This window comes from Callospermophilus lateralis, chromosome 3 (assembly GCF_048772815.1).
Source record: "Callospermophilus lateralis isolate mCalLat2 chromosome 3, mCalLat2.hap1, whole genome shotgun sequence".
Taxonomy (NCBI): Eukaryota; Metazoa; Chordata; class Mammalia; order Rodentia; family Sciuridae; genus Callospermophilus; species Callospermophilus lateralis.
The window spans coordinates 179,095,440-179,121,590 of record NC_135307.1 but is presented as its reverse complement, the minus strand read 5'-3'; the positions used below and the strand labels follow the sequence as shown (position 1 = coordinate 179,121,590).

At 53.1% G+C, this 26,151-nt stretch overlaps 1 protein-coding gene across 1 annotated transcript; it reads right to left on the bottom strand.

Moving 5' to 3' along the window:
• Positions 1-412: 412 nt before the first annotated feature.
• On the bottom strand, positions 413-26,003 carry Bpi (bactericidal permeability increasing protein). Its single transcript, XM_076849480.1, has 15 exons — positions 25,874-26,003; positions 22,667-22,781; positions 21,086-21,214; positions 19,832-19,993; positions 18,609-18,672; positions 16,249-16,312; positions 14,741-14,832; positions 11,463-11,639; positions 10,490-10,549; positions 8,434-8,601; positions 7,329-7,396; positions 5,012-5,054; positions 2,597-2,660; positions 1,616-1,692; positions 413-451 (listed from the first exon to the last, which is right to left on the bottom strand). Exons 1-15 carry the CDS (start codon positions 26,001-26,003, stop codon positions 413-415), a joined length of 1,452 nt encoding a protein of 483 aa, XP_076705595.1.
• Positions 26,004-26,151: the final 148 nt, after the last annotated feature.

Genomic DNA, 26,151 nt, shown 5'->3' with positions numbered 1-26,151 from the left:
TACAGGCCATGCTGTTATAGACAGTGAGCGAATGAATGAACATTAAAAAAAAAACCAAAAAACAAACAAAAAAAACATAGTACCAACACACAAAATCACAGAAAATAAATAAAGGTGTTTGTTTTGCCTTTTTTTTTTTTTTTGGAAGGGGGAAACCCAAAGAGAAATATTACAGTTACAATCAAAACGCGATTCCTGGAGGATACATTGTGAAGACGACGTTGACAGGTGCCCAGAAACCTTGAAATACGCAGCACACTCTTTTCCAATGATCAGGCTCCCCATGTTTAAATCATTTCTGGATCTGAGTTCAGAGAAATTTGCAAGGGGCTCTCAATCAAGATCTAGCTAGGATTCCCTGGAGAAAGGTGGCCCGGGCCATGGCCCCTACCCCGCTGTACCCCCGATGACCTCACACAAGGTTAACGTCGGCTCCGAACTGCAGGAAATTCTGGGGAGAGACAGAGTGTTGTCAGCAGCTGGAAGCAGGTTTGGGGGCGGCTGCGTTTTTAAGAGGGAGGCTTTGGAAGCCTGCCTGTCGGGCTGGAGAGAGCCACGCGGGGCCTGTCTGCTGCCAGAACCACAGAAGCCAGCAGGGGCACTGGGGTCTGGTGCTGGGTCTCGCATCAGCAGCTGGCAGCCTGGGGATGCGACGGCCGCCTCCCCGGCAGCTGTTTCCTTCTCTGGCAGAAGACCCCCAGGCTGTTTGGGAGCCTTCATTTGTCATCCCTGCCTCATGGCAGCTCCAGGGAGTCCCTGTTCCAATCAAGGCTGCAAAACCACTTCTCTCTGCTCCTTCATGCCCTTCACTCAGAACTTTCAGAAGTGAAGAAATTAAATTGCACCAAGGGTTTTTTTTTTTTTTTTTTTTTTAAAAAACAACAACAACGATGAACTTGGTAAAACGTGGGGATCGCAGAGGAACCCCTCCTCCACTCTCTGGGTTAGTCTCCCCCAGTCCCCCAGGCCCAGCAGCTCCTTGCTCTAAAGAATTGGGGGTTGACTGACTGGACATGGAGGGTGGGTGGGGTTATGGGGATTGAGGAGGTGGGTGATGTGGGGGCTTCCCGGAAGGGCCACATGTTGTCAGGACCGTGACACTGGGTGACAGCTTTGTTGTGGAGATAACAGCTCTGTAGGGGTGTGTTGTGGAAGGGGCCTGAGGGTGGTGGGTGGGGCAGATGGCAAGTGCCAGAGGCAGGAGTTGGGGGAAACTAAGGAGGCTGGGGAGTGGCCGGGCGCTGGGTGGTCCAGAGGTGGCAGGTGAGGTGAGGAACTCTGAGTGACCAGGGAAAGCCAACGGTAGGGAGATCTCCAGCACGCAGGGGAGGGGGCTGGGAACAGGAGACTCCCAGAGGGGGAGAGAGCTGGGGAGCCAGGAGCAGAGGGGTCCAGAGACCAGCACCCGGGACGGGTGGAGGGCAGGCTGGGCAGGAGCCAGCAGGGGCCTCCTCGGCTGCCCCTCAATCGGCCAGGCGCTGACCCCACTTCCCACCCCACCATGCCTACCCCCATGCCAGGGTTGTGAGGGCTTGGCATGGCACCAAGGATGCTTCATGCCAACAATAAGCTGTTGCTACGGGACAGGTGACCTCGGGACACTTGGGGGACTTACCTGGTGGGACTGAAGCAGCAGGTTGTAGAGCTGGACCCGGGCAGGCATGGGGAGGGGGAAGGCTGTCTTCAGCTTCTCTGTGACAGATGGTGAGGGCCAGGGGAGGAAAGAGGAGGCCGGGGTGCCGGCTCGAGGGAGGGGCTGGCATGGGCGTGTCCCCACCATCTTGTCCTCCATTGGCCTCAAGGCACCTCCTAGGACCCGGGTGGGTGTCCACCTCGGTCCTCCCGGGAGTGCAGGGCCACTGGTGTGCGCCAGGGGGCAGTAGCTCGCAGTGGTGTGGGCAGGGCGGGGACCTGGGATTAGGGGTGTCTGTGCGCATGTGCGCGCAGCCTCACTGCTAAGCTGGGAGCTGGAGGTGGGCGGTGGCCGGGAAGGCTCTCCCTGTACCTCCGCTCTGGAGAATTCTGAATCCCAGTCCGTCCCCCAGGTCACTATGCAGCTACGTGTGTCAAGGTAGGAGGCCAGATCTTACTCCATGTGATATTTGGTCGGCCTGGTTTATAGTTTGCGAATACCCAGGTCACATGTGAGTGGCCCTCCACTGGTCCCGTTGCCCCTGGCTCTCAAAGGCGAGGGGCAGGTCTCCTGGAGTTCTTACAGCTTGGTGGGTGTGACCTTTCAGCAGAGGTTAGCAGGAGACTCCAGCCTTTCTCCCAGAGTTGGAGAAAGATGGCAGCCTCTGGCTCCCGAGCTGGGATCAGACCCAAGTTCCACCTCTCGCCTGCTCTGTGACCTGACCTAGGCCACTCCACCATTCTGCTCTTTCACTTCCTCCTGTGAAACCTAGAGATGCTCACGATCCCCATCTCACCAGGACGTTGGAAGGACCGACTGAAGTACCAGCCCACATACAGGAACTTTGGGGTTCCACCCCTTTCTAGGTCAGATGCCATTTGAAGTTCATGTGGCCTCAGAGCTGAACCAGGCAGGAGGTGTCCCTTAGACCATCAACCCCACTCTCTTTCCAAAGCTTCTTACCGTTGACCCTGGGCAGCAGCACAGTGTGTACTACATAGTCCATGACAGTCTGCAGCAACTCCACCTGGACACCAGGAGAAAGGCCCATGTGGTCAGGGCAGCAGCCCCCCAGCCCCCTGAACCCCACCCAGGAGCCTCAGCAGCTCCCAACAAGGAAAGCAGCAGCCTGACAGAAGCCACATGATCTCTTCTGTTCTCAGCTTTCGGGTGCAAGAACCTGTTCTAAATTGTAAGATGCATCACCTTCAGCCCCACAGAGATGATGACGAAGGACACCAGCAAACCTTTGCTTTAAAAAGAGTCACTGCAGGCTAGAGGACAAATGGAATCACCCTTTTTAAGGGCTATTTGGTCCAGTTCATCAAAAGCCTTAAAAACCTGTGGGCCTTTGCAGCCAGCAAAGGTGCCTCCAAGGTGTTCATCCCAGGCACATGATCTAGCAAAGATGCTAACCAAAGTGAAAAAAGTAACTCCAACCATAAACTGAGAGCAATCTACATGTCCAACAATAGGGGAGTCACTTGAGAGAAATGAATGGTACATTGATGCAAGAAATCGTTAAAGTAACACGATAATCAACATAGAGATATGCTCACTCTATGTTTAAGTGGGGAAAAGGCTGTTACAGAAATCACAAGATGCCTTTAAAAACTTTTTTCTTTTTGGACCTGGGGATTGAATCCAGGGCCTCACACGTTAGGCAAGTGCTCTGTCACTACTGAGCTATATACTCAGCCCACATAATGCCATTTTTTCCCTCTGGGGTACTGGGGATTGAACCCAGGGGTGCTTAACCACTGAGACACATCTCCAGGCCTTTTTGATTTTTGATTCAGGTTCTTACTAAGTTGGTGAGGCTAGTCTTGAACTTGTGATCCTCCTGAGTAGCTGGGATTACAGGCATGTGTCATTAGGCCCTGCCACATCATTTCATTTTTTTAATTAAATAGGCAGAGCAACAGGTCAGGGAGGATATATTCCAAATTATGAACTAAGTGGGGGAAATATGAATGACTTTTATTTTCCATGTTTGGTAAACTTGCAGGTTCTGAATGCTCTATAGTGGGGAGATATATATATATATATATATATATATATATATATATATATATATATATATATATATTATTTTTTTTTTTTTGCTTTGGCAGTAATAAAAAAATTCAAAACCAATATGAAGCCATCAAGATGACTGACCACAGAGGTGACATTTACAACTTATAAATGTGTATGTTTTTGTTTTTGCAACAATTGAGTTTCCTTTCCCGGGCTGTAATTCCCTGGGCTCACAAACGTGGTGTCCTCCTTCATCTGAGTTCTGGGAAATTCACATTTTGATTTTCTGCAGAAGCAGAAGCCAATTCCTGATTCGGTCACGCGCCCCAGGAGGCGTGGGCCCTGCACTCCATGGAAACACTCTGGGGTTCCTCTCAGGCTGGATGTGACCTCTCAGGATGGAAATGGCCGGCGGGATTTTGATCAGATTTGGAGAGGGGGTTGCCAAGGTCTGACTCCTGGGCTAGGTGGCTTTCAAGGCTTTGTGATGGGGACCTCAGGGGGCATCTCAGGGACCTAACGAGATGCTCACCAAAGCAATGAAGGGTTCAACCAGAGCCCTGCAGGGAATACAGGCCTCGTGGCAAGACCCTGGACAAAATCCACCCCAGGGCTTCACGTGTGACACAGGTGGCATTTGAGTGCCTTCTTAATATGGGTAGCTGGTTCCCAGTGCCCCAGTGAGGGCCTCTGGGCGGCTCTACTTGTTGGTGACCAGTGTTTCCCAGGAAGTAACCATCCAGTTGGGCTGAGGAGATACTGTCCCCACCACCTGCCCCTTCTTGCCTCGGCATGTGACTCTGCTACCCACCGCTGCTGAGCCAGGAGTCTAGATACACCTCCGCGTCCTGATCACACCTCTCACACTTGCTCTCCTCCTCACTGTCCCCCCCACCCCTGTTCTGGTTTTCATGGCTTTGATCGCGATGGAAGCAAACTTCTTTCCCTGCTGCCCATCTCCTCACTACTGCATAAGGCTCAGCACATCACCATAACTAGGAAGGCACCTGGCACGTAGTAGGTGCCCAATAAAGTAATCAATCTGTCCAACAAATGTTTGTGGAGCAGTTTTTTTGGGGGGCGGGTACCGACTGTGTGTATTTAGCCCCATTTAAGCCTCAACACACTCACTCAGGCCAGGAAAGTCTGGGGCTGAGGAAAGGCCTGGGACTTGCCCTCGGCCTCCCAGTTTGGAAGCTGGAGCAGGGACTCCATTTCAACCACCCTCCGCCAAGTTTCCACACCATTAATTCATCTGCATTATATGCAAATGAACCAGTGGCCTCATCAGTGAGGCCAGGAAGGGGCCTGTGAGCCGCCCCCGCCAGGACAGGGGAGTGGCCCAGGCCTCAGACTCACCTGGAAGGGGCCGATGTTGGAGCGCTTCAATTTCAGGATCAGCCTGTGAGAAGGGAGGGGACAGTGAGGCCACCAGTAGCCGGTAGTGGGTGCCCAGGTGGGGGAAGGCTGAGGGCTGAGGCCACCTGGCTTTCTACCTAGTGTCCCCCACCATCTTCCCGTGCAGCCACTGTGCCCTCCTTTGGGAGAGGCACACGTTCCCTGCAGAGCGGGGGAAGCTGACCCCACTTGGCCCCTGGGTGCGCTGGCCTCTGGGTGTGCTGGCCACAGGGCGTGGTCCCCTGCTGCAGTCACAGCTTCGAGGATGGGCCTGGGACCCCTGGTGGCCCAGCAAGGCTTGGTCCCAGGACCGCTAGAAAAACTGGGCATTAGCTGCTCTTTTCTACAGCCAGACAGGAAGCTGCACTTGGTGACAGCCTGCAGGACGTGAAGCCAGCACAGGGGACAGCAGAGTCAAGCACAGAATTTGAACACCTGCGTCCCCTCTGGCCTGAAAGTCTAGGACTTTCTGGTCCCCTGCCCTTGACAGCCTGCACAGCATTTTTTACTGGGATCACAGAGAAAAAGGGAGATCCAGAGATCCTTATGGAACCTACTATGTTGAATGCTGTTCCCCACTGAATTCCTGTCCCATTCCAAAAGGCAAAGGCCACCCTGCCATCTTACAGATCAGAAAATTGACACTCAGAGAGGCCAAGCAACCTGCCCAAGGCCACACAGCTAACAATTAGCAAAGCAGGATTTCCAAAAAGTCTCTTGGGGGCCAAAGTCCTGTTGTGTCTAACACCCTTCAAAGTTTAAAAACTTGCTGGCCTCAGTGACACACTCCCGTGATCCCAGTGACTTGGGAGGCTGAAGCAGGAAGATTAAAAGTTTGAGGCTAGACTTAGCAACTTAGCAAGATCCTGTCTCAAAATAAAAATAGAAAGGGCTGGGGATGTAGCTCATGGTCTAGAGGCCCCGGGTTCAAACCCCAGGACGAAATAAAAAAGTGTCGAAAATTTTGCTTGTGTTCCCTGTGGCTGGGCAGCAGGGATCCACACTCCAGGGATTCTCCCACAGACCCTACCCCGCCCATTTCCCAGAGTCTCCGCTCCACCCAGCTGTGGCCTCTCTGGCTGCTCAGCTAGAGAGGCCTGTGGTGTTTCGAGGCAAATTAAATCCACATGTTTCCAAAGCAGTAACACTTGTCAAATGATACCAGGAGAAATGAACAGCATGTAGACCTCAGGGGCTGAGTCAAGGTTAAGAAGGACAGCTTTGCGCTGGAGAGGAGGCGGGGACAGACAGGCGGGAATGTGGGTCAAGGCTCATTCCCAACAGAAGGGTGAGGAGGCAGACGTTGCGCCAGGGACCCACTATCAGGTGGGCACATGGCCCCATCTCTCCCACCTTCCTCTCTCCCTCCCTCCATGTCAGTCTGTGGCTCCTCTTAATGTGCTTCTCCATCTGTCTCTCTTTCTCTCCAGGCCTTTCCTTCCTTCCTTTCTTCCTTCCTTCCTTCCTTCCTTCCTTCCTTCCTTCCTTCCTTCCTTCCTTCCTTCCTCCTTTGTGTCTCTCTGTCCCTCTCTCTGAATGTCTCCCTCTTTCTCTGGTTTGCTTTCTCCATATCTTTTTATGTGTCTTTCTTAGGCCCTTCTGTTAATTGAGCACCTATTATATCCTATGAAGTGCTCCAGGCACTTCCCCCCATATTAATAGCTCCTCCCGGTGATAGTGTTGGCCAGGAATACTTAGCAGGCCCATGGTACAGCCAGGAAGAGGAAGTGGGGAGAGTTTGGTGCTTGCCCATCAAATGCCAGCAGCCTCCCGTCAGAGCTCTGCCCACAACCTCCAGGGCTAGGATTCACACCCAGTCATGTGACTATCACGTGGCTCCCATGTGGGTCTGGATTGTCACCTAGCCAGCAGGGGCTGGGTGTTGAAATCCCAGGGACAGGGCAAGAAGATGAAGTGGGATTTCCCAGTGCCAAGAAAGGCCAGGGACAGGGGGCGCTGGGCACTGTTGTGGTTCACTGTGGCATGGGCCTCAGAGGGCACCGCCCCTCCATGTGCCAGCCTGGGATGGACAGGTGTCCTAAGATGCAAGACTTCAGTGCTAGAACTGGGACATTTCCTTGGCAAACTCAAGCGGTTGGTCATCCTACGACATGTGACATCTCTGAGCACGTCACTGTCTGCAAACGGGCAGATTGTGCCCATTGCCCACGTGAGGGGGGAACAGAGGCAAGGACATGTGCTTGGTACCTGGTAAGGTCACTGGTCTCCATGGACCCCAGGAAGGGATGGGCAGCCTGGCCCTCCTGTCCCCACTCACCTGTCCACCTGCAGCTCTCCAACAAGCCTGTTGGACCTGGCACCGACCTCCAAGGCAGCACTCGCCGTCTGCAAGGCAACAGCCCAGGATGATGAGCCTGAGCCCGGGGCCTGGGGCTCTGCAAGCCCCCAAGATGGGGGAGAGGGTTTGGCTCCTCGAAGGCTCTGCACAGCAGCCTTCGTGGCTAGTCCCCAAGGATCAGGGAGGTCTGCTTGTGCTCCGTGGTGTGGATTACTCCAGGACCATCAGCCAGCATCCATCCTCTCCCCCAGCTCTGGGAGTGGTTCAGAACTCCCCAGCCACTCTGGGAGGGACCATGTGAGACAGACCTGGGGGGGGGAGTCCAGGCCAGCTCTGGGTCTCACAGCGCTCACTCAGGGATTCACAGACTCTGAGCTTGATGACCCCCTGAGAACCCATGTTATCTGCAAAGTGCCTCTAAGTGCACCACCCCCCCACGGATGGGGAGAGAATCTGGACTCATCCTGGAGGCCACACCAGCTATAAAGCAGCCCTTGGGCATTGTAGGAACCCACCCTCCCAAGTTTCAGTGGAGCAAGAAGGTAGCAAGTGAATAAAAGTGCAAACCAGCGAGGGAATGAGATCCTGAACATGGAGGACCAAGCACATCTGCAAATAGAGGGGAAAGCAAGGAACGCACAGTTCGGAGACAGGAATGAACGGAAGATGGATGAGCACACAGACAGATCACAGATGCTACAAAGGCGTGGTCGGTGAAGGTGGCGCCGCCAACGAATAATTACCAGCAATGTAATGAATAATTGAATGAATGAATAACTGAGTAAATAAATGAATGAATGGGAGAAAACAATGCACAGATGCCTAATTAAATGGCCACAGACGTGAGTGAATGAATCGGAGTCAGCAGACCTGATTGAATGACAGCTTGGGTGGTTGCAAAAGTAAAGACCCAGTGGGTGCCGGGTGAATGGACGCAGGTGGGAGCCAGGAGCCAGCGGGGACAGTGGCTCTGGTCTGAGGCTCTGGAGTCACACTACCCAGGCTGGAATCCAGGTGGGATTCATACCCGGTCCCCTGACTCCAAGAACAGAGCTGCCCTCTGCCCTCACCCAAAGCAGCTTACCATGCTGAGCAGGAAGAGGGGCACCAGGGAGGAGTTGGGGAGGATCACAAAGGCCTGGACCTCCAGCTTCGGGGTGAGGGTAAGGCCTGTAGGCTGCGTGTTCAGCTGTGGTGGGGTCGAGACGGAGACCTGGAGCTGCACCTTCATGTTGGGGAACATCTTAGCCACCTGCAGCGCCCAGTAGGGACAATCAACAAAGAAGGTTTACATTTTACACACATGTTCCTAAATTCTATCTCGCCCTTCCATGGCATAAGCACCTCCAGTGTCTTCCCATGTCTCTTAGAATAAATTCAAATAACCATGTGGTCTGGCACCGGCACCTGGCTGACCTCCCTCCACACCCCTCTGTTTTTGTCCTCCATCGCTGGGCACATGGAACTCTCTCCACTCCTCCAATGCAACAAGCACTCTTGCATTCTCTGTTCCCTCTCACTGGATGCTTGTCCATCATTCTTCCCTATTCTGGCTCTTTCCCTTCCTTCAGGTCTCAGTTCAAATGTCACCTCCTCAGAGAGCATTAGCGGCTTCCAGAAGAAAATAGGAGGGTCTTGGAGACCCTCCCTGCTCTCTGCTAGCTTCCTGTTCTTCCCCAGGTGAGCCCAGGCTGAGTAAAACTAATGTAACTGTTGCTGGGCTCAGTGGCACATGCCTGAAATCTCAGCAACTTGGGAGGCTGAGGCAGGAGAATCTCAAGTTCTAGGCCAGCCTCAGCAACTGTCTCAAAAAAAAAAAAAAAAAAAAAAAAAAGGCTGAGGATGTTGCTCAGTAGTAAAGCACCCTGGGTTCAATCCCCAGTACTACTACTACTAATACAACTATAATGCAAAGACCACCTCAAGACAATTCCCCCAGGACCCCTACCAGCCAAACATCCCTCCTAACACCAGTACTTCCCCTCTATATAAATTTCTTGAGATGCTGCCATGTTAGGGTTTGGATCTTGAATGTCCCCCCAAAGCTCTTATGTTGAAAGTGTGATTCCCAAAGGCAGCCAGGTTCAGTTCAGGCATTGATTAGTGAGGGCTCAGACCTCATCAGTGGATTAATCTATTTGGTGGATCAATCCACGGATAACTGAATGGACTGCTGGGGGGTGAGACCTAGTTGGAGGAAGTAGGTCATGGAGGTTGCCCTTGTCTTAGCCCCAGCCCCTTCCTCCTCTCCCTCCCTCTGTCACCCTTCCGCCATGATATTCTGCCTTGGGGCCAGCTCACGGTGGACTGAAACCCAAAACCATGAGCCAATACAAATATCAACCTCCTCCAAGTTGTCTCTCAGGTATTTCAGTGACAGTGACAAAAAGCTGACTAGCAGTAGACAGATTGTTACAGTGGAAAATCTTGTCCCCTCTTTCCCTAAACTCAAGTGTTAGAGCGCTGACCCCGGGTGTGGCTGTATTTGGAGACACGGCCTGTAAGGAAGGGAGTTTTGCTAAATGAAGGCACGTGCATGGCCCCGGGCTCACGGAATTAGCGCCCTTATCAGAAGAGACCCCAGAGCTCTCCATCCACCCCAATGCGCGCCCTGAAGAAAGGCCACCCAAGTGCAGCAACCACATCACCAGGCATAAAATCTCCACCTTCTGTCTCGACTGCAGTGAAGCAGAGCTCTGCTCTGAAAGCCACCTGGTGCCGGGTGTTTTGTCCCAGCAGCCTGAGTGGGCTCGTTCAGAGTTCTGCCGTGGCCACCTTCACCCAAGCCGCCTCAGCCCCCTGGGTTGTCACTTGTCACAGCCTGTCTCGTTTCTCATCATCTTGTGAACTTAGATATTTCTCTCTCCCCACAGGGCGAGGAGCTGCCGCGGGCAAGCACATGGTCTGATTTGCTGGGCACAGCTGGGCACGCAGTGAGCATCTGTCCAGGGGCTGAGTCCCCTGTCCCCCCACCCAGCCTCAGCCGTGGGGAGCTGGGTGCCTATCTCTGACCCAGAGGGGCTGCATGAAGCTGCCTCCGCCCTCAGTGGGGGGTTGTCTCTGGGTCTGGAGGGGCCTCAGTCTCTCCAGGAGCCCAGGCTACCTCGGGAGCGGAGGGCAGGAGAGCGAGCCCTTCATACCTGAGGAAGGACGTTTCCAAGGGACTTGGTTGTCAGTAGGAATTTGGATCCATTGGGCATCTGTAGGGAGAGAGGAGAAACGGTCCTTGGGGATTCTGTTACAGGTGGGGTGGGGGGAGAGTGGCTATGCCAAAGCACAAAGCCCAGACCATAGGTGATAATAGCACCTTGACCTACAGCCTCAGCAGCCATCGGCCAGGTTGATGGACGTGGCCAGTGACTGCCAGCTCCCTCACTTCTTGCCCCTGAGAAGCCTCAATCTTTGGCCCAACCGAGGACGTGGGGCACCCCCTTGAGTCAGCTGTCCCATGCCAACCACAGCACAGGGCTTCCCTGTCCTCGCCAAGACCCCGTTCCCACCCACCTTTGAACAAGTATTGGGGTGGACTCTCTGCTGTGAACATTCAGCCTTTGGGGTCCCCACGTGGGTGGTCTCCGTTAGAGTCCACAGTGAGCACGTGGGAGCTCACGTGCCTCTGGCACCCGGAATCTGATGTCTGGGGCAGGAGCAGCATGAGGAGCCCCACTGGGGGGTGGCCGGGTTGGGGTCAGGCTGTCCCTAGACCCTGGAAAGGAGGGTCATTTCCTCACATATAGAGAGGTGACCTGACTGTGAGTTAGACTCAGCCATTGTGACAGAGACAATGAAGAGGAGGAGGGTTGTGCAGAATGAGGCTGAGACTGGGTTAGCCTCTGACCCTCCAGGTGCTCAGCGGTGGCAGCTGCTGGATTCCTTTCTCATCACCTGCCCTGGGCAGGTGCCTCTGAGGCATCATATCTCATTTAACTCTCATGATGCTCTAGGGAGGAGGGTGCTGTTATTGACGACAAAACTTAGCTTCAGAAAGGTTGAGTGACCCCCCTAGAGTCACCCAGATGTAGAGGACTAGAACCAGCAATCTAACTCAGGTCGGTTGAGCAAAGCTGCAAGTCCAGAAGGTGTGGCTCCTGCGAGCGCTCCGCTCAGTCTTACCATGTGGTCCTGGAGGGTGAGCTTCAGGGCTCCAGCCTCTTGGTACACAAGCCCGGCCGTATTGAAGAAGTAGTCGGAGATGCCCAGGTACACCATGCGGTCGTGGTCTTCGGGGAATGCCATTGCTGGCGGGGTGAAGGGAGGTGGGCTGCGGTGTGCCTGGCTGAAAAACTCCCCCTGGAGGTGGAGGGACAGGGTAAGCTTCAGGAATCTTGCAGAAGGTCTAAGTCAGCATCTCCATCCCATGGGAAGATGGGCTGAGGACCCCGCTCAGACCAAGGAAAAGCAATGACCAGAAAACTAACCACAGCAGCAGACTCCTCGTGGGGGCTGATTTCCAGGAGCATGTCAATTGTGGAGGGTGCAGTTCTGCTCATTGTATGGGAGGGGACATGGAGGCACAGGGAGGTGAAGTTACTTGCCCAGGTTCCCAGAGCTCAGGAATCAAACCCAGGCTCTCAGGGTTCAGTGCACACGCTCTTGGATCCACCCCACTGAGCCCCGCAGAGCCCATCAGGAGAACAGAGAGGCTCTGCTGTTTCCTGTTAGGGAACTTGAAAAGAGCTACACCAGTTAGAGTTCTGTGTGCATTTTAAGCTAACCCTGCTCCTTTTTTGTGAGAGGGCTCCTATGTGGCTGGGGACCCGTGTTTATTTCTACAGAGCCATTTGATCACAGGTTACAAAAGTAGATTGTTTATTTAGCTTGAAAAATAATGTTGAGCTTTGAAAAGCAAATTATAGAAGGATCCATAGGGTAGGAGACTAGCTATGTAAAATGTAAAGGTCGATGAAAGTATAAAAACACCGGCCAGAAATAGACGTGCCACTGTCAGCACGCGTCCCCGGGTGAGGGGTGCAGAGGCAGGTGGGCGGGGTTGGCAGGGGGTTGGCCACAGGGGCGTGGGAAGTTATTTCCACAATTAAAAGGAAAAAAAAATCAAATAGGACAAAATGTCACATTTTTCCAATCTGGGTGGTGCATACCTGGACTGTACCATTCTCTGCGCCTTTGAATAGTGCCATCGTTGAAAATGAATGGCCACAATGCCCCTACTATGGGATACCCCCACAGGACTCTTAAACATAATAAGAAGAATGGGCTGTGGTTGTGGTTCAGTGGTAGAGCGCTTGCCTAGCACCTGTGCAGCCCTGGGTTCAATCCTCAGCACCACGAAAAAAAAAAATGAAGAAAATAAAGCTAATTAAAAAAAAAAAAAAGAAAAAGAAGAGAGACCTGTGTTCTGCCAGGAGCCATCTCCCACAGTTACTGTTAGGTGAGAAACGCAAGCAGGGTGGTCCTCAGCAAGACCTAAGTGTGGGTGCCTAGAACCTAGGACCTGGGACCCGGGTGGCGGACGCCCCCACAGGAGCCCAGGAAGTCAACAACCTTTCCCATTCGCTGGGGTCATTACAGGTCGCTTTGACCTTTTACCTCCATCTCATCACTTACCTGTGTGTGTTTTAAGCATGCAGCCTGCGCCAGCAGCTGCACTGATAGGAAGCATTTGAGAATGGGCAGAGACACAGCGGGGGACTGAAAGCCCAGGCAAAACCTGAACGACACCTGCTCACCTCCCTTCACCTGGCTGGACTTCACCTGCCCTTCCCTGCTTTCCTAGAGGTCACCTGCAGGACCTGCCCTAAGTTAGCCTCTGGTGGTCTTCCCCTTCACCCAGCCCATAAATATGCCCACCCCCCCGGTCCTCAGGGAGGCAGATTTGAGACTTGGGCTTGGGTCTTCCGTATCCCCCACACTCAGCCACCTCGTGCATGATTCTCTTGCAAAACTCATCCTTCCAGTGGTGGCATACTGAGTGACAGGCAAAAAGGCCAGTGTGGGTAAGAACTGGTTAGGATTGTGGGAGAAAAAGCAAAGAGTCCAGATGTCGCAGTTGGGGGCCACTGTCCACACACCTTATCCCAGGCTGTCCACTGGAAGACGGAACAGCCTATAAAAGGACATTTCATGGAGCTGGGCATGGTGCACACCTGTCATCCCAGTGGCTCAGGAGGCTGAGGCAGGAGGTTTGCAAATTCAGAGCTAGTCTCAGCAATTTAGTGAGACCCTGTCTCAAAATAAAAAAATAAAAAAGGCTGGGGATGTGGCTCAGTGGTAAAGCACCCCGGGTTCAATCCCCAGGACCAAAAAAAAAAAAAAAAAAAGATGGCGTGGGACGCTGTTCCCTTTGTACATTTCTGTTCTATGCTCTGGAAAGCAGTGTGTATACCATGACTTGTGCAAACACGTATGTGTGTGCATTTCTGTTTCTATACGTGTGGCTTCGTGTTTCTGCGCCTGGGCGTGTGCGTGCATTTTCCCATGCCTTGGTTTACACCTGCAGTGGGGCATCTGCGCTTGTGCATTGGTAGTGCTGGCTCTGGGTTGCAGGTTTGGGTGATCTCCACCCCCTTTCTCTTCACCTCTCCATCCATGCCCTTCCCCTCCTTCCCTTCCTTCTTCCCTTCTGTTTATTTAGCTCCATTTCTCCATCTCTCTGCAGTCTCTCAATTTTCTTTTTTTACATCAAATATGTTTTCGCCAAATGTAAACAAGGGAGCAAATCACCAGTCACTGAGGGACTGACGGAGCTCAATCCGTCCAGAGTGAGTTTCAGGGGGTGAGACCCAGAAAGCTGGGTGGTGGGGACAGCTGCTCTGGGAGCCACAGCTAAGCAGAGACCCGCTGGAGTGGAGGCAGCAGGGGCTAAGGCAGAGGGACAGCTAGGACAGAGACCCTGGGGTGGGAGCGAGAGCTGAGTGTGTCTGGTGGCGCATCAGGGGAAGTAGCCCCAAATGAGACTCCATCCATCCGTCCACCCAACAGATATGACTGAGCTCCTATTATGTGCCAAGCAGGTTCTAGGTGCTGCACACACAGCCCCTTCTCTCTGGTCATAGTGTGCGCATGTGTGCACATGCGTGTGTGTACATGCTGTAGTCAGCTCTGCTGAGAGAAAGCACAGTGTGGGAGAAGGGGGGTGCTATTTGAGCAAAGACAGAAAGGAAGCAGGGGAGACTTGTGTGAATTTCTGAGGTGGGGGAGCACCCCCAGCAGAGGGACCGTCAAGTGCAAAGGCCCTGGGGGATAGACAGAGTGTGTCTGAAACAGCAGGAGGCCTGCGTGCTGGAGCGGGTGACAGGGGAGCATGGAGAGAGAGGGAGGAGGACAGGAAGCGGGGTGAGTCTGTGGGAGACTGCTGTCCAATTACTACGGGGGCTCCAGGGTGGGGACGGAGGTTGAAGTGTGACTGGATGGACTCTTGGGGTCAGCCTCACCTTCAGCTGCCCATCCAGGTTCTCAGCCGTGGTTATCGGAGGTGCCACCAGACGGTAGTCAATCCCAGCCACAGCATCTATTTGGGTGGTCACTAGAGGAGAGAGGATGGACCATGAGCTGGCTCCCAGCTGGGAAGCAGGGGCAGTGTCCCCTAAGCCTGGATCAAGACTGAGATGCCACCTCCACTCCCCTCCTCCAGAGAGGCCTCCCTAACTCCCCTTAAAGGAAGTGAACCCTCACCCCACATTCATAGAACCGTCCCATGCCCTTCTTCCAACAGCCCCAGGATGAGTGACCCAACAAACTAACTAACAAAAGATGCCCTACAGGGTGAGGGGAGAGACATAGGTGAGAATGGACTCTGCGTGACCTTGAACAAGTCCTTGAGCTTCTCTGAGCCACTTTGGGTCATTTGTAACATGGGGGTGGTACCCATCCCTTAGGTGCTGGAGGACCAGGTGAGCAGGTGCCTGCCCCTGGCCCTGTCCATCATAGGTGCAGACCCCAGGAGGGATGTATCAGCAAGGGTACCTGCTGACTGTGGCTTGGGTCTGCAGGGTCTCTCTGTTTCCCAGGTGACATCAATGAGAACTTAAATAAACACCAGACCCTCCTTTTGCCCTTCCTGCCCAACCAGGGGAGAAACTGAGGCTTAGAGTTCGGGGTGTCCTGGAGGACCTGATCCTGAGTCAGGCCAGACCTCGACCTGCTCCTGCTCTGAGCATGCCAGCGTGGGCCTTGGCAGAAGAAAAAGCATCTTGACTGATCACCTGCAGGCTCCGCGGGGAGGCAGCCCTGGTGGCCGCTGGAGCACAGAGGATGAGCTCCAGGCAGGGATTCTGCAACCTAAAGGCTTTGTGACCTTGAACAAGTCTCTGCTCCTGTCTGAACCTCCCTTTCCTGTTTCCTCATGGGAAGTGGAGAGTAGTGCCCAGCTGGGGGTGGGGTGGGGAGGCTGAGTGTCTGTAACTTGTTGAACACTCACCAGAGGAGGTCCCCTGCCTGCCGCTGCTCTTGGCAGCTTGCCACAGGCCTGTCCCCATTTTAAGGCTTTGGAAACCGAGGTCCAGAAAAAGTGACCAGATTTCAGACCAATTACGTAACTGTGGCCTCAGAAAGCTGGGGTATCTACCTGGGAGCAGTGGTGCACACCTGTGATCCCAGGGACTCTGGAGGGTGAGGTAGGAGGCTCAGAACTTTGAGGCCAGCCTAAGTGACTTAGCAAGACTGTCTCAAAGTAAAAAATAGAAAGGGGCAAGGGATGTGGCTCGGTGGTAGAGCACCCCTAGGTTCAATCCTCAGTACTGGGGTGGAGGCAAACTGGGGTATCTGGCCTTTGGCCCCTGCTGGGCTGGGAGAATGGGCTGTTCCATCTCATGTCAAGGACCTGCCAATTGAAATTAGCTCTGTCCCTTCCCATTCAGGACCAGGCCTGTCACACCCACTCTGCCTCCCTCCCCCTCCCCTTTATATTCCTTTCTATCCTCAGTCTCCACCCAACTCTCACCTGGAAAATTCTTGACATAAGCTTGCAGCTTGGTGGACACAGAATTGGCCACAAACTTGCAGATCTAGGGAGAACCAAGGAAGGAACCTATAGTGGGAAATGGTCTTTGGACACAATGGTGCAGAGACATGCTGTCTTGGTCCATTTTCTGGTGCTGTAGCAAAACACCTGAGACTAGGTAATTTATATAGATAGATAGATAGATAGATAGATAGACAGACAGATAGATAGAAGGTTATTTAAATCCCAGTTCTGGAGGCTGTGAAGACCAAGAGTGTGGCACTGGGCTCTGCCTGGCCATTCAAGGAGGACCTTCTTGCTGCATCCTAACATGGTGGGGGGCTTCACATTCCCAGATAGAGCCAGCATTCCAGCTGAGGTCCCGCCACCTCTTCTTACAAAGCCACTATTTTATCATGAGGGCCCGGGTCTCAAGTCCTCATTTAATCCTAATTCCCTCTCAAAGGCCTCGCTTCTAAACACCACATGAATGTCCTCCTGAAAATCATGTTGCTAATCAAGTTTCCCTTTCTCCTTTCTGTGCACCAGGAAGCTCAGAGTTCAACAGGCAGCTTAGAAATAAGAACTGTATACAGTCGTGTGACCTGCATTGGGTTTCCCTGGTGTGGCTCTTCCCTGATGAATTTTAGGTTTTCTGTGTTGTAAGGTGGGGTTCTTTGTTGATGGCTGTCTTGTTTTTCTTGTGTCTGTTTTTGTGGTGTCAGATTCTTCATGGAATGAGGTGTGAAGACACAAAAACACAAGGTAGCGTTATGATTTGTATCTGGAATATGCCAGAAAAGCTCATGTGTTGAAAGCATGGTCCCTAAATTTAGCAAGGTTTAAAGGTGAAGCTTTTAGACCATGATGAGAACTGTAACCTCATCAGTGGATTAATCCATTGGCTAGACTAATAATTTGAAAGGACTGCTGCGTGGTCACTGTAGGCAAGCGGGGCGTGGCTAGAGGAACTAAGTCTCGGGGACATGCTCTTGAGGACTGTTAGGGTTTGGCTGTGAGGTGTCCCCCAGAAGCTCACATGTGAGAGAATGCAAGAAGGTTTGGAGGAGAAATGATTGGGGTAGAGTCTTAACCAATCAGTGACTCCATCCCCTGACTGGGATCAGCTGATTGGTAGCTGAAGTGGAAGGTGTGGCCGAGGGGGTGGGAGCTGGGGCGTGGCTTGGGGTATATATTTGCATCTGGCCAGTGGAGTCTCACTGCTCCTCACCACCACGTGAGCTCTTCCTTCCGCCACCCTCTTCTGCCATGGGGTCCTGCCTCCCCTCCAGCCCTTAGAATGGAGCCTCCAAACTTCAGGCCAGGTGCCTGCTGTCTCTGCCCGCACCACATCCGTCACTTAAACTGGGACCACAGTGACTGCCAGCCCTACATGCACCTGGCCTGGCTCATCCCCCTTGAGACTGAGGCAGGATTTGCAGCCGCCTGTGTCAAAGTCTCCAGCAGCTGCCATCCCGTCGGAGCCAGGGGCTCATTCCTAGGATGGACTGCCCCCCACCCCTGCCCCAGGCCAGGCAGGAGCAACTGTCCCACGGGAAAGGAATTGTCCAAGGGTGGGACTGGAGACGTCGTGCCAAGTGGAATAAGCCAGTCCCCCAAATCCAAAGGCCAAATGTCCTCTGTGAAGCGGAGGCTCACACACAACGGGGGGGGGGGGGGGGGGGGGAGGGGGGAGGAGGGGCTGAGGGGGAGAACAGAAGTTCATTGGATCAGACAAAAGGGAACGAAGGGAAGCAGGTAGGAAAGGCAGTGGAACGACTGGGACCAAACTCTCCCATGTTCATGTGGGAACGCACGACCCGGGCAACCCCACACCGGCGACAACCACAGGCATGGGAGTTCGGCTCTGCGCTTGTATAACATGTCAAAATGCAGCTACTGTCATGGGTAGCTAAAAACAACAAATGAAAAATTAAAAAACCCAAAAATGAATGGTCCCCTTCCAATATTGCAGGTCTGACAGATGCATCCTGAGCAGCAAGTGGAAACTGTCCCCTCAAGTGACAAAAGGATTCCCTGGAGCCACTCACAGCACTAGAAGTGACCATGACCCACAAGAACACACTGTGACCAGGCCTGCGTCCTCCTGCAGCCCTCTGGTTAAACCCACTAGTTAAACCCCCAGCTCCCGACAGCGCCCCCAGGACCCCGATGTGACATAGGCTCTGACGCTCCTTCCCGTGTGGCTGGGCACAGCTTCTCTCCATCACCTCTCTGTCTGCTCTGGGGAGTCAGAGGCCAGAGCTGCTCTGTGGGACCCTGGAGTCCTGTCTCCTGCCTCAGACTCTGGTGACGAGAGGTGTGTGGCTCTCAGGGCCTCCCTCTCTGGCCCCTCCTACCTTGCTGTTCAAGGTGTTTCGAAGAGACGACTCTATTTTCTTATGGAAGAGTTGAATCAGCCACCTAGGGGTTGACACGTAGGGTCACACGTGTGGCTTCCAGGTGTCCCTGAGCTGGACTCAGGAGGTGTCTCACCTGGGAAGTCTTCCCCCTCCTCCAAACAGGCCTTGGCACCCTCGGCCCAGGCACCTATTGAGCACCCCCCATTGGACATGTCTCCCCCTGTTTGTAGCAATCTGCTATGGGGTTAGTTCCTTGGTAGCTGCACAGCCAGGCCCCTGCCCCCATCTCAGTCCCCTTCCTCACCACTCCCCACTACTCTGCACACTGGTCTGCCCTATCCTCTGTGACATGTACTTCCTCCCACCCCAGTACCTTTGCACATGCTGTTCTCACACTGCTTAAAACACTCCCCCTCCATCCCTAACATCTGCCTAATTAACTCCTACTTAATCCTTTTTATCTCAATTCAACTGTCATTTCATCCGGAAGAACCAGCCAGCCCAGTTCTGAGTCTGTTCTCCCTGTTCTTTGTTCACTGCGTGTTGTACTCTTCTTCTTAGTTTTTATCTCCTTTTGTAATTACAGGTGAGCCATTCATAAATGCAATGGTGTAATTGATGTTTGCTCCTCCATTGAGCTGGGAACATTAAGAGATCAGGGCTGTGTGGCCGAGTCTGGGACAGAGAGTCCTGAATTGAACACTGACAAGCTACAGAAATAGGCCACTTCCCATTCTTTCTGTGCCTTGGTTCCCCGCCCTCCCGAAAATAGGGTAATAATTGCCCCACGTCATCAAGTCACTGCGTGCACTGACTGAATACAGTAGGTGCCACAACAGCGCCTCGCCCACAGGAAGCCTCTGCTGGATGCTCCGTGTTACCAAGTTTTTATGAGGCACCCCTGTTTCCTTGTGTGCCGTCAGGGTCTGGTGCACCCCTGATTCTCAGTAGATACCTGTGGAATGGACGATGCACTGTGCCCACACACTTGGGGCCATGTCCTCAGCACAGACAGAAGGGGCTCGGCACAGGCCTGGGGCATGGGAAGGGCCTGTAGCCTTGCGGCAGGGACAGTGTCTGCTTCTGCTGGACCCACCCTCCCAGGCCTCTGGACCAGCCTGGGGTGGGGAGGGCCCTGGAGGTGTGTTTCCTAGACTCGGGGATGGAGGGGACGGCTCTCCTCCCGTCCCTCCTCCCAGCCCTGCCCCAGGAGGCCCTACCCCACGGTGCTGCCCCAGATGCTCAGGCGGGTGTTGCTGATGTGGCTGCCGCAGCTGGAGCAGGCCACCGTGATGTGGCCGGAGGTGGGGTCACTGCCCAGGTTCAAAAAAGCCGAAATGGAGACGCCTTCTATGCTCAGGTCAAACTTGCCACTGGCTGAGCTGAAGGGAAACAGAGAAGCGGCTTGAGAGGGTTTTCCCTCCATACTTACACTGCACACCATGGCTGGAGGTGGGCTTCCCTGGTATCCACACTCCAAGGCAGAGGGGACAGGGCACAGAGAGGAGGCCGCTTGCCCAAGGTCACACAGCTCTGAGCAGTAGAGTCAGGATTCTAACCGGACTTCTGGACCCCATGTCTGCCTGGCAGATCCCTCAGCCCCTGCCCTTGCTGTGTGACTTTGGGCAGGTCTCTTAACTTCTCTGAGCAGTGCACTTCATCTGTGAATGCTTGTGTGATGCAGTATTATTATTATTTTTTAGTCAATATGTGAAATGAGAGATGCAAAAGAGCCCGTGGCCAAGAACTGGGTGACTGTTCCGGAGGGGAGTGGCAGACCCACCAGTCCTCCCTTCACCTGGTGTGCCTTCTCTTGCATTTCCTCCTCAGGTTCCCCAGAAGGGACATGTCCTCCAAGTGATCATTTGGTCTGGGCCATAATGACTAGCAGGGCAGGCTCCTGTGTGTCAGGTGGTGGGGATCAGTATGTTTTCTTGCTCTTGACTTTGAGGTTGGCCAGGTAACATGCTTTGGCCAATGAGATGTGAATAGAAGTGACCATGGGCCATTCACAGCCTAGGCCTTCAGAGGGCCTGCTCTGCTTCCTTTTGCACCTTTACTACCAACAAAAATGGGCCCTGGAGGGGAGCCAAAGACGAGGTGCCTCAGCAAGGCGGAGCCTGGATCAGCCAAGCACCAGTTAGTGCACAGATGCATGATTTTTTTTAAGCCACTGTCCTTAGAATGTTTTGTTACAGGGCATTAGCTAGCTGATGAATGAAAAGCCCCGTTTGGCTTCCCACCCTGAGCCATAGGACCAGGGGCCTCGCCATGTTGCATGTTGAGATACAGACAAATGCTCAGCTTTCCACCGAGCGTTATGTTAAATCATCTTAGGTGAGAACTTCCCCCGGAGGAACTCTGTGGCTACAAATGGTAATTTGGGCAAAAGTATGGCATTGCCTGCCCCCTGGATCTTATCCCTTCCCAAATCACTCAGAGTGCACCCAACAAACCCCAGGTGTAAGACGCACAAGAAATTCTTTTTTCCCTTCCACTTCCCACTGATCTTCACATTGGCTTTGCTGATGGAGAGTCTGAGGCCCACCTGGGGCTCCAGTCTTAACTGGGGACTGGGAAGCTGGAATCCGAGGATGGTCATGCTGCAAAGGAAAAAAGTTCAGTCAGCTTCCTGGGTGCCTGCCTGGGGACGCAGCAAAGCCCTTCACCCCACCGGTTCCAGGAGGAGCCATGAGCTCTGAGAACAGTCTCAGGGATACCTGGGCATAGGAGTGGCTTGGGCTTCAGAGGCAAGACACACCTGCATGTGACTCTCAGTCTATGATGTCCTGTTGTGTGAGCCTGGGTCTATCATGCAGTTACCCTGAGCCTTAGTGTCCTCATTTGTAAAATGGCACAGTCACCTCTGTTGTGCGGGGGTGTGTGACTATCAATGAAGCCACCAAATGTTAAGCTACTATGTGTCTCTGTAAAGGGTAGAATGTGTGGTCTCCACTATAGCCCCAGAGCCTGCAGTGTGAGACACACAGTAGGAGCTCAAACAATTCGTTGAATGAAGGGGGTGTGTAACACTGTAGAGAACGTCTTCTGTCACTATCCCCAACCTCTTGTGATAACTGAACTGCCTCATTCTGCTTTGGGGGAGCTCCTCCCATAGCTGTTCCCTGCCTCTCCGAAGAAGGTTGACGTCCACGTTCAGGAGGTGGAGCTTGTAACTTAAGCTTAGCCAATGAGTGAAGTCTATTCCCCTGGCCACAGCGATTGGTTCAGGGGCAAGTACATGACCTAAGACAGGCCAATCAGAACGAGCCTTGGGGTTTTGCTTGAGTTCTCAAAGAAGGCCCTGTTCTTCAGGGACTGAGAGTGCTGAGGCGGTCAAGTGAGAGTTACTGGGGGCTACCTTGTCTCTGGAGAGGGCACTGTGCCCCAGAATTAGTCCTCTCTGAGAACATGATGCTGTGCTGAGATGGCAAGAGAGAAACAGGGTCCTGTGACATTTGAGCCTGGCTCAAGCCGAACCTGAAGTCAGATAAGACCAGAGACTTTGCAATCATATGAGTTCCTAACTTCTAAAGTTTAGGTCTTTTGAGATTAGTTTTTTTTTTTTTTTTTTTTTTAAACCAGGGATTGAACTCAGGCACTCAACCACTGAGCCTCAGCCCCTGCCCTTTTTTAAAAATATTTTATTTAGAGACAGGTTCTTGCTGACTTGCTTAGGGCCTTGCTAAGTTGCTGAGGCTGGCTTTCAACTCTTGATCCTCCAGCCTCAGCCTCCCAAACCTCTGGGTTACAGGTGTGCGCCACCACACCTGGCATGATTTGACTTTTTGTCTTTGAAACTCCCCCAAATTCTGATACGTGGACCTGACAGAGTTTTAGGGTTTACCACATAGCCCCTGGGAGTTGCGGAGAGTTCCAGAAAGGCAGCTTTTGCAGCTTCCTCCAGAATTGGCTTGGGGAGGGGGGACGGCATCCTGTTGGAATGGTGTCAACACTGGCTTTGGGATCCCAGACTCCAGGAGTTGAGGAGCTTGTGGCTGTGGTGGCCCCAGGACAGTCCTGCCTAGAGAGGGCTAGGCGTGGACAAGCCTCACCTGTAGAAGCTGTAATACCCTTTCCCCAAGTGTTGGATCTTAAAGTTTCCAGAGAAGTCAGGAATCTTGATCTTTTCCAGCTCCTTCTGTAGCATGGCTACTCCCTTCTGGCAGGCTGAGGGGAGAGAACAGGGTGGGCACAGTCAGGGGCACAGCTTGGGAGCCGGAGTGGTAGATCAGGGCGGCTCTGGACCCTTGGTCCCTGTCCACAGCAAGGACAGCAGGACTGGAAGGGTCTAGAGCAGGTGTCCATGATGGTTTTCTACAAAGGGCCAGTTAGTGGACAGTTTCAGCTTTGTGATTTGTACTGTCTCTGTCACAGTTATGCCACTCTAATGTCACTGAGCAGACGCAGCCACAGACAGTATCTAAATGAATAAATGTGATTCTGCTCCCAGATTTTACTTATGGACACTGGAATTTGCATCTCATACAATTTTCACATCGCTAGAGTCAGCTTGTTGCCAATGTGACCAAAAGACCTGGTGAGAACAAATTTAGAGGAGGAAAAGTTTATTTGGGGCTCACGGTTTTAGAGGTCTCCGTTCACAGACAGCCGACTGCATTGCCCTCCGCCAGAGGTAAGGCAGGACCTCACGAGGGCAGGGTGTGGTGGAGGAAAGCCGCTCAGGACATGGCCACTAGGAAGCAGAGAGGGTGCTGCTCACCAGGGACAAAACACAAACCTCAAGGGCAGGCCCCCGGTGACCCACCTCCTCCAGCCACACCCTACCTGCCTTCAGTGACCACCTCCATACTTGAGGATTCATCCACTGATTAGGTTATAACCTTTACAATCTGAATGTCCCTGCATTGTCTCACACACGAGCTTTTTTGGGGACACCTCATATCCAAACCAGAGCACACAAAATGTGAGATATTATTCTTTTTTTTTTTTTTTAGTTGTAGATTCACACAATACCTTTAATACTTTTATTTTATTTATTTTTATGTGGTGCTGGGGATCAAACCCCGTGCCTCACACCTGCTAGGCAAGTGCTCTGCCACTGAGCCACAACCCTGGCTCCTAAGGTGGTATTCTTATTTGAGTTTAAATAGTTTTAAATAAGTTTAAAAACATAAAAACCATTTTTGGATCATAGGTCACACAGAAACTTATAACAGGCTACATTTGTCCCATAGGCTATAGTTTGCTGGCCTCTGGTCTCAATGTCACCCCAGGCAACTGGTGGGGGCTCATGGGCATTCAGTACCCAGCCTCTCCATGCCTGGGTCTGCACTCTGCCCTCAGGGGCCCCGGGACTCTAGCTTTCTGATGGTCTCCACAGGCTCCTTGCACATGCCATTCCTGCTGTCGAGGACACTTTTCTCCCATATTCACCTGGCCAACTTCTAGTCAGCTCCATCATTGCTTCCTTCCAGAACCTTCCATGACCCAGTGGAAGAGAGAAACCCCCCCTCCCCACTATCATAGTCACAATGCCATGATACTCCTTCAGAGACCCCATTACCATCTGTAATCACACATTTATTCATGTGACTCTGATTCATGTCTTGCTCCCGCGCTGGATGTAAGCCCCTCCGAGGTTAGCGGAAATGTCAGTTTTATTTATTAATGCCTCTCCCACATTTACCACAGGGCCTGGCACTTAATATTTGTTGGATAAATAAATGCCCCAAGGTAGGGGTTCTGCATCTGTTGCTATGTGGCTAAGAGCGTAGAAGAACTGATTAACACAAACACGCCGCCTGAGGGGATGGGGCGAGGGAGGCTTGCTACCCAGGCCTTTGTTCCTCAAGAGCCAGTTGGGCCATGACAACAACAACAACGATGGGCGTTCAAGCTCTTCTCTGTACCAGGCACTCTGGGCTGGGCACATGTATTGAGCTCTTGCATCTGAAACAATCCCAGGAGAAGAAGCCCTGTCCCTGCTCCCATTTCATAGATGAGGAAGCGGAGGCTCAGGAAGGTATGAGCTCTGTTCAAGACCACACGTCTGACCAGTAGAGAAGACAGGACTTGAGCTCAGCCTTCTAGTCACAGAGCCCTGGGGTAAGCCTTCTTGGGGCTCCGAAGTAAGCCATGCACATGTGGTCACAGCCCAGAGGGGAAAGGAAATGTGGGGTGGCCATGATCTGTAAGTTCACAGGAGCCAAGGCCTTGAAGGCTCTCAGATGCCAGGCCAGAGGGTCAGGGTGGCTTCTGAAGACCCTAGGGAGCCACTGAAGGGGAGAGCAGGACTCTGCATGATCAGATTTGCTGCATTTCAGAAGACTCACAGGGAGCATGAATAGAAGGGGAAACTGACTGAGCACAAGGACTTCTGGTTTTGATACCCTCAGTTGAGCCTCTGCTCCCCAGAAGCCTTCAGGAGCACCCCAGCTCTGGGATGCACAGGGCCACCCTCCTTGCTCCTAGCTCACGTGGGGCCTCCGTTGGCACCCTGGGACTTGGAGATGGCTTGCCTGGGCTGAGGTCCTGTCCTGTCATTCCCCAGTGGTACACCAACTGGTGAGGACCTGTGTTCCCCTTGCTTTGATTTCTCTGGTACTGGGGATCCCCCTCACACCTGCAGTTCATCTCTTTGCCAATGGGAGGCAGCATGGAGCAGCCCCAGGCTGGGGCATTAGACAAAACCAGGCTGCCTGCTTCTCGCGTGGCTCTGACTCTCAGGCTTGCTGGCCTGTAAACATTGATAAATAACAGCAAGTCCCACCCACGGTGGAAGCAAGGATAAATGAGACTGCATGGATAAAGCTCCCAGCCCAAGTCAGAGCAGGGCATTCACTCTATTCTCTCCTCTGGCTGGCCCTGGATGAAGGGCCTGCAGGAATACTCTCAGGGTCACCCAGACATGTTGGGCCCAATATGGCTGCCAGCCCCTGCACTGTGGAGACCACTAAGGAGGGACCCTGCCCACACACCTCTCCAGTCTTCTCAGCAAATAGAGGCAAATGGACTTTGGAAAGGAGGAGGGTCCTAGGAACCTGAGTTGGGTTGGGGACAGGGAGGGGATTGTGCACATTCAGGGGTTTGGGCACTAGACTTGGAACCTTCTAGACCAGTGTTTCAGTTCCATCCCTGTCCCTTCCCAGCCCTGGGGTCTCCGGCAACTCACTTTGCCACGGTTTCTTTGCAGGTTAAACAAGGGTGAGAGGCCTACCCTGCAGAATGGTGAGGACCAGGAAGTGCTCAGGAAGGACTCCTCAGGGGTGGGAGAGGAGGAAAGGAGGGCATCCAATTACCGTAGTCCAGGCCCTTCTGGGAGATCCTGGTCAGGAGGCCAGGGTTGGTGGCCGCTGTCACAGCTGTGCCTATGGTGGTCAGCACTACCAGGATTGCCCACTGTGGCATACTGTCAGGGCCCCTGGCCATTCCTCCTTTGTCCTCCGGGGCTGGCAAAATGTCAAGGCCTTGGAGGAGAACCAGAGACCTACAGAGGAGGCGGCCGGAGAAATGCAAGTCGGTAGCAAGGAGGAAGGAGCTGGTTGGAGGTGGAGAGAGGGAGGGCAGCCGCGGTGCC

Excerpts from the sequence above, each read along its gene's own strand:
- Bpi (XM_076849480.1), bottom strand. The coding sequence starts at position 26,003 with ATGGCCAGGGGCCCTGACAGTATGCCACAGTGGGCAATCCTGGTAGTG. Across the intron at positions 21,215-22,666 it reads GGGTATTACAGCTTCTACAG|CATGACCATCCTCGGATTCC; the intron begins GTGAGGCTTGTC and ends TTTCCTTTGCAG. Across the intron at positions 19,994-21,085 it reads AAGGGAAAAAAGAATTTCTT|CTCAGCCAGTGGCAAGTTTG; the intron begins GTGCGTCTTACA and ends GTTTCCCTTCAG.